The sequence below is a fragment of the Pezoporus flaviventris genome, unplaced genomic scaffold (assembly GCF_033815535.1).
Source record: "Pezoporus flaviventris isolate CSIRO_AGI_PZ_B2104156 unplaced genomic scaffold, CSIRO_AGI_Pfla_v1 ptg000001l, whole genome shotgun sequence".
Taxonomy (NCBI): Eukaryota; Metazoa; Chordata; class Aves; order Psittaciformes; family Psittacidae; genus Pezoporus; species Pezoporus flaviventris.
The window spans coordinates 56450645-56462826 of NW_026892549.1; the positions used below are offsets into that span (position 1 = coordinate 56450645).

A 12182-nucleotide genomic window follows, 5' to 3' on the forward strand; every position below is an offset into this window, starting at 1 on the left:
ATCATCAGAGAAAACCTTGGATCAGTGCAGTTCTTCCCTGTGCCAGAGGACCAGCACAGCACATACACATCACGCAGCTCACTTCAGCCCTAAGAACAGGATATAAATGACACATAGGTCTCCTGCTGGCCCTTCTACACAAGGGCATATTTCACCCAGTGAGACACAGAGGATAATTGAGATGATTGGTCCTTTACAGATCTGCTAGCCAGGTCCATGGGCCAGGAAACTCATAAACTTCCAGACTTGTGGGTGCAAATCAGCCTTTAGGCACTTGATCAAAGGCACCATCTCAACTTACCACCTTGCTTTGGGTCCATTTTAAGCTACAGGCCTCTGAGCTGAGGCAGCACTAAGGTCTTGTCATGTCCCCTACATCAGCATTTTCAGAGCAAAGGCACCCCTGTGGCCATTGCAAAGAGGTGGTGCTGATCCATTGCTGAGGTATGTGCTCATAAAGTGCTAGGAAGGCTTTCTGTTTTGCCCAGTTGTGTCTGGCCTGAAGCTCCCTGGGAGCCAGATCTGACACCACATCAGACGTGTGTTTCTGTAACTGATGTGACACCTGTCTTGTATAGTACTGAGGTACATTTTTAAACAAATAGGCTATTGAGAGAAAGCACAAGAATAAAACTCGAAAGGCATTTGCTTTCATGTTTCAGTATATATTGGTTTACTTGGATGGATTAAGTAGATAGGAGGGAGGAAAACAGAAATCTGTTTGCCTACTGAAGACACCCGTCTGAAGGTGACCTACCAGTTGTGTTTTCTGGTGTTGTCATCACCCTTATTGCTAAGCATGCCATCACCATAGATCTTTGCCAGTTAAAGCCAGAGAACACTTAACATCCTAATAGTCTGACTGATTTAGTGTTTATATGTAATGAGGGGGACCCATGAAAACAGCTTGCTGTGAAGAAATTCTTCGCATTAGCTGCAAAGTTGGACCCTCTGAAGATTTCTTCTTTCTTACTGGGCTTAAGTGCTTAGTGCCAGAGGGATTTGACTCATTATCAAAACATGATGTCCCCACTGCAAGAGCTGGGAGCTGCAAAATCTGATATCCCTCTAAGGGGGTAAATAGTCTTGTCCTAGTATGGAGAGGTGAGGCACAGAGGGAGTGATACGTCTCAGATTTATCAGGGAGCATGGAGCAGTTTGGGAACCTGAAGCCAGGCAGCAGAAACTGCACAGGGTTCTCCGACTGGCCACTTTAGCTCCTTTGCAGCTGCTTTGTGTTTCTGGAGTGGAAGAAGCCACACTAAGGTACCCCCATGTATCCTTCCCTTTCTCTTATCTCAGTATCAGTCACTTTAAGTTTACCTACAATAGCAGCCAACAGGACTGTGCTAAGCAGTATGCCAGTGAAGGCTCTACAAGTGCCATTTAGCAAAATGAAGAGACAACCCCCAGAATTCTGTGGCTTTCTGTAAAGAGTGTAAATTCATATTGTATATTAATAACATAGAGATAAATAAAACCCAACCTAACACTTATTTAACTCAGAGAAAGAATAAGCTGCATGGGTGGCACTCTTTGAGTAATTAAAACCTCCTGGTACAATGAAAGCAGGTGCAGCCTTGGCCAAAAACACCTTCTCACGCACCTGAAAAGCTTAATACTGGTGAGCACAATCCTGTGCTCCTGCGCAGGAAGAAGTCTGGAAGTGGTGTCACTTATGTGTGCACCTTGCACCCAGCTGTCCCTGCCTACTCATAACTGCTGGCCAGCAGCATATCATTCCTGGGGGGGGGGGCAGTTGGTGCTGGAACCTGAGTTCTGCCAGGTGGAGGAACTGCTTTGACGTGGGGGTCAAGATGAAGTTCGAGATGGGGGTAACACTGAGGACAGCATGGCCAGGCCTTTGCGGAGTTCACCTCCAGGCACGGTCATATGCCTGTGGTGCAGCTAAGGTGACAAAAAAAAATGCAGGCTCCTAGTGTCTGTAAAGGAGGCTCGCACCATCAAGGGACAGTGGGGTACTTGTTCTGCCAGAAACACGGAACACAGGGGAGAAGCACCAGAAATCAGAAAGTGGTGATTGCAGCTGTAAGTTTCCAGGTGTTGTTTTCTGCATTGCCCATTAGTAGATGACATTAAAGACAGAGAGCAGTAGAGAGCTCTAACTTCAGTTTAATTAATTTTGTCAGTCCCCTTTCACAGGACACACTATGATCTGTTCTATGAGCTGCTGTTATGACTGTATGGCAGGAGGGGCAAAATACCTTAGGATTTTGACCTGTGCCTGAGCTGGCTGGATCTGGGATTTCTGCATGAAATCTTAGAGTACTGAGCTGTGGGAAGGAGGGTTTCCATCTTTTCCTTGTGGCTGGTCCAGCAGAAATATGGACATCACTCAAAACAGCCTAGGACAGGCTGTCCAAGGACTATCCAGTCCTGGCAAGCAAGGAGTTCTTTGAGGTTTTCAGGCAAAAGCCACCTCTCTTATCTCCCAGTATAAAAACTTCCCCCTTTGTATTTCACCACCACTTTGTAAAGTAGAAAGAGAGCAGCATAGTGTATTTACATATGCTGTGTTAGCGTACTAAGCATAGAGATTGGCATGGTTTGCTTTCTTACACTTCAATACAAGTGGGAAGGAGTCACAGCAGGAGGCAAAATTACCCTGGCTCCCTTGTCCTGCACCCTGATGGAGTGTACGTATGGTATATAGTAAGTTACCTCCAATTCCTTTTAGGTTAGGATTTTAAACAAGAAGATCGATTTTAGTGATATTCAATCCCGCTGTGGTTCCAGAGATAACATCAAACATTCTGCAGGGGGAGGAAATGTAAGTAGTATGGACACCCTGTGAACAGGCATCTCCACTGTGGTGACCTGCCTAGCACAGCCAGACCCCTCTGTCTCCCTTCCTCTGAGCACTACTTTCCTTCTTGCTACTGTTTTACGTGAGTCTGGTCTGGTAGTCCTGTGAGCCCTGTGTATGCAATGGCAGCCTCCTGATCTTTCTGCATAGAGCACAACACATTCCCAGAACTTGGATGAGCAATGGAAATGAGAATAGAAGAATGATCTCTGAACGCCCAAGGGTGCTGACAGTAACAGTCCAGTGTGAGCAGAAATGATTCAGTGCCTTTTATGGGAGTGGCCCAAGAAAGTAATTTCCAAACAGAGACTACAGCTCACAGTGAGACTGCAGCCTCACAGCTGGGCATCTTCCAGTGCCTCAGTCCTTCCTCAGCTAACCGTTCAGTTATATGCATCCATCAGAGAGAAAGAAGTAAAACAGAACATAAGAATAAAGAAAGCTTAGAGAGGGTGCGATGGGCCAGCATGCTGAGTGCTAATGCCACAGCATTATTCCAGTGTGACAAATTGAGGTTGCTCAGGGTTTGACCAGACACCTCTCAGTTCACTGGAACAGCTTAAGGAAGAGCTTAAGGAAGCTATGACCCTCCTGATGGAAATGATCTCCTCTGAGATGGAAGAGCTGATGGTGTGGACATGTCTGATCCAAACAGATTCAGTACAGCCACCAGTGCTGGCTTAACTCATTGCTGGTGATGTGAGCAAACCAATGGCATTGTAGTTACCCTGGAGCTCCTGTCTGGCCTGGAGGGGCTGCCACCTGCTACCGCAGTCACTGTGATTGTAGGCTGCATCTGGAAGGTGTTTGGGAATGTAGCAAGGCAGCAGTGTGGCTCTGTGGCTGTTCCTGAGCTGGGCTCAGCACAATCATGGCAATGCAGCCAACAGTAAGGCAGCGAGCAGCAGGGGGAAGGAGGGTGCCTGTGCTGCTGCTGGACTAAGTGTAGCAGTGCTGCTGCTCTTGGGTAAGCACCACCAAGCCAGCAGCTGGATGAACACCAACCAGCTCAGGTACAGCTGCAGGAGTCACACATGACCTTCCATAGTGGACTGACATGAATACATACCGTATATGAATGCAGAAAAGTATGAAACAGATAGGAGAGAGGAAAAAAGGTTGCCACAATGCACATTCAAGAGCAGAAACAAACGGATGGGTCCTGCTGCATGCATGGCTTTGCAGCATCCACCCCAAGAGGAGGCTCAGAAACATGTCAGAAAGAACTCACAAGCTGATCTGCTTTGTCCTTCTCTTTGTTCTGCTGATAGTAAAGCTTAACCCAGCTCTGTCATTCCATACGTGGGAAGGAAGCTTGCTGTATTAATCCAGGTGTTTCCCCCTTTGTGGCATTGTCTGTTTTCTACTAACCATCTCTCTTTTTTCAGTGGTTTGTAGAGGCTTGGGCTCTTCCTCTGCAGGGCTTGGATTTTAATTTATTTGACTCTCTTCATACCTGTAATTTGTGTGTGTGTGCGTTTGACAGGTACAAATTGTAACCAAGAAGATTGACTTGAGTCATGTGACTTCCAAGTGTGGCTCGCTCAAGAATATCCACCACAAGCCAGGTATAGTAGGAATTTCTGGGATGTGGGACAAAGCAAAGACCTAATCCTGTTATGTGAAAGAGAAATCATGGATGATACCATTCTCTTTTATAGTCTAAGAGAAAGTAAATACACTTTGCAAATAAAAATAATAGTCTTACCTCTCATTGACTAGATATATAAAGCCATAAAGGTATGGGGCCACCTGCTTTAGAGAGGAGATAAAATTAATGCAGAAGGATGCTGCTGTGGCATAATGTTAGTCTGATAAGATATTGAAATGCAGACTGAAGTCAGCAAAATACTCAAGCATCTGCTTAAATCCCATGAAAATCAGTAGGGCTACAGCACATCCTTATAGTTTGAATATGTGTTGAAGATTTTATGTTTTACCGAACATGCAGCATGGTATTCTGTGCTTCTCTAAAACCATTAGAACTCAACTAAAAGGGAAGTAATGTGAGAGCATCCATGTGCATCAAGTCAGACTTTCTGAGACGTTCCAGCCTCTTACTCAATATTTCATTTCCTGGCACAGGAGGCGGGCGTGTGAAAATCGAGAGCGTGAAACTGGATTTCAAAGAAAAAGCTCAGGCTAAAGTTGGTTCACTGGAAAATGCCCACCACGTACCTGGTGGTGGTAACGTCAAGGTAAGAGGACAGCCATCAGAGAAAAGGCCACCACTGTGCCCCTCACCCAGTGAAATGATCAGAGCTGTGAATTCAGTGATGGCTCTGAATTGAGTAGGAAACATCTGTTTGTTCTCCTTCAAGCGCACTCACATGATGTTTGTTCCCTTTGGAATTTGGAATGACCAGTCTCACATTCACATCTAAGCTGAGAGTGAATCTTAAAGTGCAACATCTTGTAGTTTGTGCACTGGCTTTCCCCATAAAGATGAACCTTGTTTGGGACTGTTGTACAGTATGATCTAGTAAGTTTGTAGTATGTATCAGGGCTGCTTTGTGAAACAGGAGGAAAACATCTTGAAAGTAAGATTACTCCCACAGACATTTGAAAATACATATTTCAGAAACAAATCATAATGCCCATAAAATGTATATTAAATTCATAGAACTAGGGACAATGGTACTGCTCATTAAAGCATCCATCCATCCGAGACAGAAATAGTAAGAGAATGTAACATAGTAAACTAGTATATATTAAGCAAGGTGCAAAATCTTCAGTTTCAATTATTCTAAGGAGTGAAGAAGCTTCAATCATTGTAAGAGTTCTTAAAAGTAAACAAAATAAGACCCAAATGATGATCTATAACAAAATAATTTGGTGAATTTGGTCTCTATAGTTTGGAGAAGAGGAGACTGAGGGGTGACCTTATCAGTGTCTATAAATATATAAAGGGGGAGTGTCACGAGGACGGAGCCAGGCTCTACTCAGTGGCAAACAATGATAGGACAAGGGGTAATGGGTACAAACTGGAACACAAGAGGTTCCACTTAAACTTGAGAAGAAACTTCTTCTCAGTGAGGGTGACGGAACACTGGAACAGGCTGCCCAGGGAGGTTGTGGAGTCTCCTTCCCTGGAGACATTCAAAACCCACCTGGACACATTCCTGTGTAACATTATCTAGGTGTTCCTGCTCCGGCAGGGGGATTGGACTAGATGATCTTTCGAGGTCCCTTCCAATCTCTAACATACTGTGATACTGTGAATATATAATGTGTTAAATTCTTTGCTTTCCTGGAGCAGATTGACAGCCAGAAGCTAAACTTCAGAGAGCACGCTAAAGCCCGTGTCGATCACGGGGCTGAGATCATCACACAGTCACCAGGCAGGTCCAGCGTGGCTTCACCACGCAGACTCAGCAACGTCTCATCCTCTGGAAGCATCAACCTGCTTGAGTCGCCCCAGCTTGCTACCCTTGCTGAAGATGTCACGGCAGCCCTTGCTAAGCAGGGCTTATGAATCTGCTCATTTCGCATTGTATGAAGTAATAATATCTAGGCATGAGCTCTTGGCAGGAATGGGCTCAGAGCAGGTGTTACATTCATCCTTTATCATGTCTAAAACAAAGTCACATCCCAAGACTTGTAGTTACCATACAGTTAAAAAAAACAGAAAAAAATATAATTAAATAGATGCAGAAATTGGCCTGATCTCCATTTACAACAGGAAGACACTGGCTTTATATGGGTAATACAACTGCAGTATGTTACATTGGACAATTATTGTTGCTCTGCTCTGTCTTGCATGGAGTACCGTACTATGATAAAATGCATTTTTACCTTTCATGTGCCTGAAGGCCATCCACCTCTTTCTGAAGAGCCTTGTTAATATCCCAAGTTGCTCATTTCACTGTTCTGTTGATAGCTGGGGAAATGAAAGAAATTGCCCATTGTAAGTTATGACAGGTCAAATGAACAGTTTGCTTAGCAGAAGGAAGGGCATGTAGAGAAATTCAAGTTTAATTAAAAAAAAAAAAGGTGTTATTTTGTATAAATGAGTAGAACAAAAGTTGAATTAAATTATTAACATTTTTTGGGGGCCTGGTTAATTATGTCAGTGTATAGCTGAAAAGCCAATAAATTATTTAACTAATAACTAAAAGTAGTAGTTGAAAACATTCAAACCATGCTTGGGGAAGTGCCGTAATAAAGCTGTTGAAAGCAGCACTTCCACCCCAACAGACTTGTGTCTGATTAGAAAGTTGGTTAAGCGGCTAGATTTGTGTATGCACCACCGGTTTCACATCCTTTCCATCTGTTTGATACAGTATTATAGATATATATATATTTCTCTGTGGCCATTTGTGATACACCCTCCTCATATACTTGAATATTCTACTTCTTTATTCACAGTATCTGTGTCTCTTGCACCCTTTGGTGTTGCAATTTTAGGTATGTAAAAGTAGATGTTAGCAGGGTTTTTTTTCCCTATTCGTAAGAATACATTTAAAAAAAAGATGAAAATTTTAGCATGAAGTTGCTTTCTGTAACAACTAAAAGCCGTGACCCTGTTTTAGTGCCAGATGCAAGTCTCTTCTGTGATGCTAGAAAAAGGATTCCTTCCTTCTTCCCTTCTCTCCCTTTCTTCACAAAGGTATGATTTTTGTGGGGTCCGGATGTTTGTAAAAGGGTCTCTAAAGATGGCTGAGTTTGGATTCTGAATTATAAAAAAAAAAAAATCCACAATAGTTTGGTTCTGGGTTGGTTGTTTGGTTTTTTTTCCTTTCTTATTTTCTATTTTGGTTGGTTGGTCTTGTTTTGTTATTTTGTTTTTTTTTAACTCCTGTAGTAACAGTGAATGTTAGATTTATTTATTTTTTTCTTTTGCTAAAGTTGAAACGCAGAAAAAAAGTATTAATATTTTTTTTTTCCACTCTTTTAGTGATGACTTATACACTCAGGCACTCAGATAACAGTGATAAACATAACAGAAATGCCTGTAAGTTGTAGTATGTAGATAAATAAAGTGAGCCCCCTAGACTGGGTTGCCATAGTGGTTCATCAGTAAATAGGGCATCTTAAAACCTGAGCAAAGTGGGATCATAATGACTATAAAACGTATAAGGAAAAGTGTGCATAAAAGATGGAAGGCAGAGATACGTAAACAAGTGATCCAGCGGAGTTACCTGTGGGAACTCCAACACTATCTTATGGACACTAAGAGAACACTGAAGGTAATATGGTAGTATTCTGCATCAGCAGATAACCACCTGCTGGTAATATATGTACAGTAGACATATGGAATGACCAGTTTACATTCTTGCAGATTGTTTAATCTTTTCCTTTTAAAATTTCTCAACTAAACTTTGCACTGTCAGTTGAGCTATACTCAATACATGTATTAGGTTAACGTTGTGTGTTGGAAGCTTTTGATCTGTTCTTTTTCCTTCTTAATTTGTATGTGTGCGTGTGTGTGTGTTGGGCTTTGATCTGAAAAGACTCGTAGAGATTTTTATGTCTGTGGAGAAGGATTCTAATAATTAATAGCACAGGATTCCCCGCCATTAAATTCAGGTAGTAAATGCAGTTACTAGACAGTAAGTGTTCAGTGGACCAAAGGGGGATTTTGGCTAAGCTGTCACAGCAGCACAAAGACAAAACAAAAAGCTTACATCTCTAAAAATTTTACTGATGATGAACTCCTAACAGCCCCACACATGACACTGCTGCTCTGCAAAAAGCTTTTTCACACTGTAAAGTACCTAATACTGCTTGTAAGTCAGTTGTTTTATACAAAGGACAGGGAGTTTAGAACCATGTTAAGTGCATCTGGATTTCTGCCTTGTATTTGTTATACTTTTGGTTAGAGTAATATTACAACTTTCATGGAAACGGTGTCGAGGTACATTAAAAGCCTCTTCCCCTTTTTCCTGGAAAAAAACAAGAAAGACGGAAAGGAAAAACAACAGCATAGCACATTGCTCTGATCATACTGTCAATTACTATAAATTAACTTTGAGTGGGGGGGGTTTTATGCCTTTGGCCAATGTGGGAGAGAAACTACAGTACTATTGAACCTCAGCTTCCCTGAACACTAGCTAGTGAGAACAGTGTTAACAAGGGAGTCAAGGGTTTTATTACCCTTTAATATGGACAAATTCTAGAAAATGAAGCTTAGTTTATCCACCTATGAGTCCAAAGTTAGAGTGGTGTAACACTCCAAGTCATTTATTTCATGCATTAAAATGAGCTTTCTTGTCTTGATTTCAGCAAAGATCTTTGTAATCATAATCATACTACTTCCATAGACAGAACGCTAGAACACCGTGGAGTCTGATGAAAAGAAATCAAGAGTTTTGTGCTGTTAAATAAATAAAACCCTGATGTTACATGACTGTAGATGTTCACCAAAATGCTTATACTAATCTTCTCAAGAAGAGTGTTGGTTTTTAAAACAACAGTTTGTAAATACGTAATGCCCAGTAAAGAAGATAGGGCCAGCTTCCTGGAACCCGTATCCGTTGTTTCTTTTCCACAGGCATGTTGAGCCAGCAGGTATGCTGGGTGCTTAAGACCCAACCCTGTAACAAAGCAGAGATAATCCAGATAAAAGGAATGGTGAAATCTTGTTTGGATAGATAGGGGAGAGCCCCAAATTAATAATGCATCAAGTTGTAGAGACAAAAGTGCTTCTGCCCCATCTGCAGAGTTCTGTTTCTATGTAACCACAAGCAGAAAGAAGTCAAAATTGAGCAAAACTCTGTCCAGCAACTGTTAAGGAAAAAACTGATACTGATGAGGGACATTGTATGCCCACAAGGGCTATGTATATTTTCACTGTATGGCAGTAAATGGTATTAGCCATTCAACACGCTGCTAAGGTACATTAGTAACCTCATCGTGACTGCTTACAGATCTAAGTTTGCCTATATGCACGACCCAAAGGGAGTCGAAAGGCAGCCTGTGTGGACTACCACACATGAGCAGAAGTTTTTTCCATGCTGGACCAAATACCGTTTGAAACCCAAGTACAAATATGCCTTCAAAGGCAAATGCCTTGAAGAGTAGATCATGTTTGCTATGAAAATCAGTGCAGGTAGATTCCTAGCCTAGGTATCTGTTGAGTTCACTGATTGCTAAAGCAATTCCCTCTGCAACTCCAGCAGTTCCCACTGCAGGAAGGTAAACTAGTTTCACACTTGGAAAAGTCAAGCACATAAAAGCCACTTCAACTTTAGCAAAGAGAAAAAGCCAACAAATAATCATGCTGTATGCTGGGATGTCAAGGAATACAGTCTGCTGTTACAAACCTGTGTTTTTCTCTGATAATTCTAGAGCCTGTTACCATAAGAGGCATTTCTTGAATGGCTGGTGGTAGGTAGTTCATGTTTTTCAATCCGATTTGCAATTGTATTTGTTGCTGTATAGTGATTGTTTTGCAAAATAAAATCGCTTGTCATCTAAATGCTTGTGTTGGTTTCCAGTGTTTGCAGTGCAGCTCCTCCTGCATTCAACCACTGTGCGCTGCTGCCCTGCATGGAAACAAGTTATGGTGCACCCCCTGCCATTGTGGTCAGCCTTACCAGGAGAGTCAGAGAGGATTAAGTCCCTTTTCCTCAGTTAATCTCTTACTTCTTGCCAAAGGAATCAGTTTTTACAGCTAGTGCTCTTTCCTGAGGGTGTATTTCCCTGCTTTATGTGAACACAGGATCCTGCCCTGCGGTCCTGCGGTGAGGTTCAGCATTATCCTGCAGCGACCCATTTAGCCCTCCAGGCAGAAAGACCCACCAATACGCCGGCATCCTCTCCCTTGCCACGATGTTCCCTTCAGCGCAGGGGTGTGTGAAGGCGTCGCCAATGGCCGGAGCCATACCTCTGTCCAAGCTAGGTGTGGGTGTGTCCCGGTTCTGGATCACGGTTCCACCACTTCTCCCGCCTGGCTTAGCGGCCGGCCGGTCAGCCTCTCTCCGCTGTCAGGCAGCAACCTTTGCCCATGAGGGGCGGTGGGGCTGGTATTTTAGGGCTGAGAGCCCCATTCCCTGGTGCGGCCCTCGTCGGGAAAATGGCGGCCGCCGCCTCACCTCACGGCCGGTGGGGGGCGCGGGCTCCCGCGGGGCCGCTAGCGGTCGCCAGGCGGCCGTTGGGTTTGGCGCCATGCGGGGTTGGCGCTCGCGCTCCCGCTCCACCGTCTCCTCACAGCTCGGGGTGCGGCCTCGGCGCCATGAGGGGCTCGGCGCGGCTGTGTTGGGGGTGCTGCGGCTGAGCGGGCTGCGTTAGCCCTCCCGGCCCAACGGCAAGCTGCGCTTTTCGTGTGGTGCTGCAATATTCATAAATAAATGCAGTCAGAGCACCTGGAGGAATAATGAAGTGCTGTTAATTATCCATTAGAAGCACCCTCCTAAGGGTGCTTAGGCACAAGGCAGAACTAATGTATCATCTGCTAAAAGGATTGAGAGGTTTGGGAGCAATAAGGGTGAATCCTGATTTAAGTATTTACAGCTAGAGCAACGGTTGAGGGCAGCAGGTAAGAACCTGTTTCCTCTTTTCCAGGTGAAGGAAGAAGAGCCAATATAGTTACGATTGTTGTGTCTTACTAGCAGCATGTGGTAGATACATTTTATAGCTTGCTAGCAGGCTGTGATGGTGGAGCACTGAGGTGAGTACAAGCTGTGAATAAAATCTTAGTTACAGTGTTGATGAGAGTGCGGGAAGCACAGGAATCCTGCTGCAATGTTTGCTGGGTGTAGAGGGGGTCTGTCCTTCTTCTGCCTGTTGTGGTTCATGGAGTATTCCTTGCATTGTACAGGAATGTGGTAGAAGAGGCAGGTGGGTAGTTAAAAGCGTGGATCAGATCAGAGTTGCAGGCAGAAGGCCTTTCGTCTGGTGCTGTGTGGCCAAGCCGAAGTCCCAGTTGCTGCTTCAAAGAATAAAGGCTCTCTGATGGTGGGGCTCCCAAACGTGGCTTGTATGAGCACCCTTGGAAGGAGAAGTATGTGGTTGGAGGCAGTTCTCAGCTCTGTTCTGAGCAGTGGAGAGAACACGTTTGGTAACTTGGTGGAAGAAGAGATTCCCACTTTGTTCTCCAGGAAGAAGGGAAAAGGTGCTTGGGTGAGGTGGGGTTTGGGGGGAGATTTGTTGTGTTTATCCTTTTCTCAAAAGGAAGTAAAAGGTTTGCAGCTGATAACCAAAGCAGTCACATCCCAGGGCTTGGAGAGCCCTCATCCAAGGGCTGGTATGATAACTTGGCAATGAAAGCTGGATTTCATTCCCCCCCCCCCCCCCCCAAGTCTTGCTCAGAGACTCCCTGTGTTATCCTGTAGGATTTTGTTACATCTCTCGTTGCCTTACCTAGTTGGAGCTTAACCTGATATGTACTTAAATGCAATTAGATGGCTCTATG

At 44.0% G+C, this 12182-nt stretch overlaps 1 protein-coding gene across 37 annotated transcripts in view; it reads left to right on the forward strand.

The window, feature by feature from the left end:
- MAP2 (microtubule associated protein 2) overlaps positions 1 to 8448 on the forward strand; it is a 226993-nt gene extending 218545 nt beyond the window's left edge. For 19 of the 37 annotated variants that reach the window (XM_061459161.1, XM_061459170.1, XM_061459179.1 and 16 more), the window contains 3 exons: positions 4314 to 4395; positions 4913 to 5025; positions 6087 to 8448. In XM_061459161.1, the coding sequence (XP_061315145.1) occupies positions 4314 to 4395; positions 4913 to 5025; positions 6087 to 6302 (411 nt within the window). In that variant the 3' untranslated portion in view covers positions 6303 to 8448. Of the gene's footprint in view, positions 1 to 2698; positions 2792 to 4313; positions 4396 to 4912; positions 5026 to 6086 lie in introns of all 37 variants that reach the window. The other 18 variants (XM_061459052.1, XM_061459114.1, XM_061459124.1 and 15 more) reach the window with 1 other exon arrangement.
- Positions 8449 to 12182: the final 3734 nt, after the last annotated feature.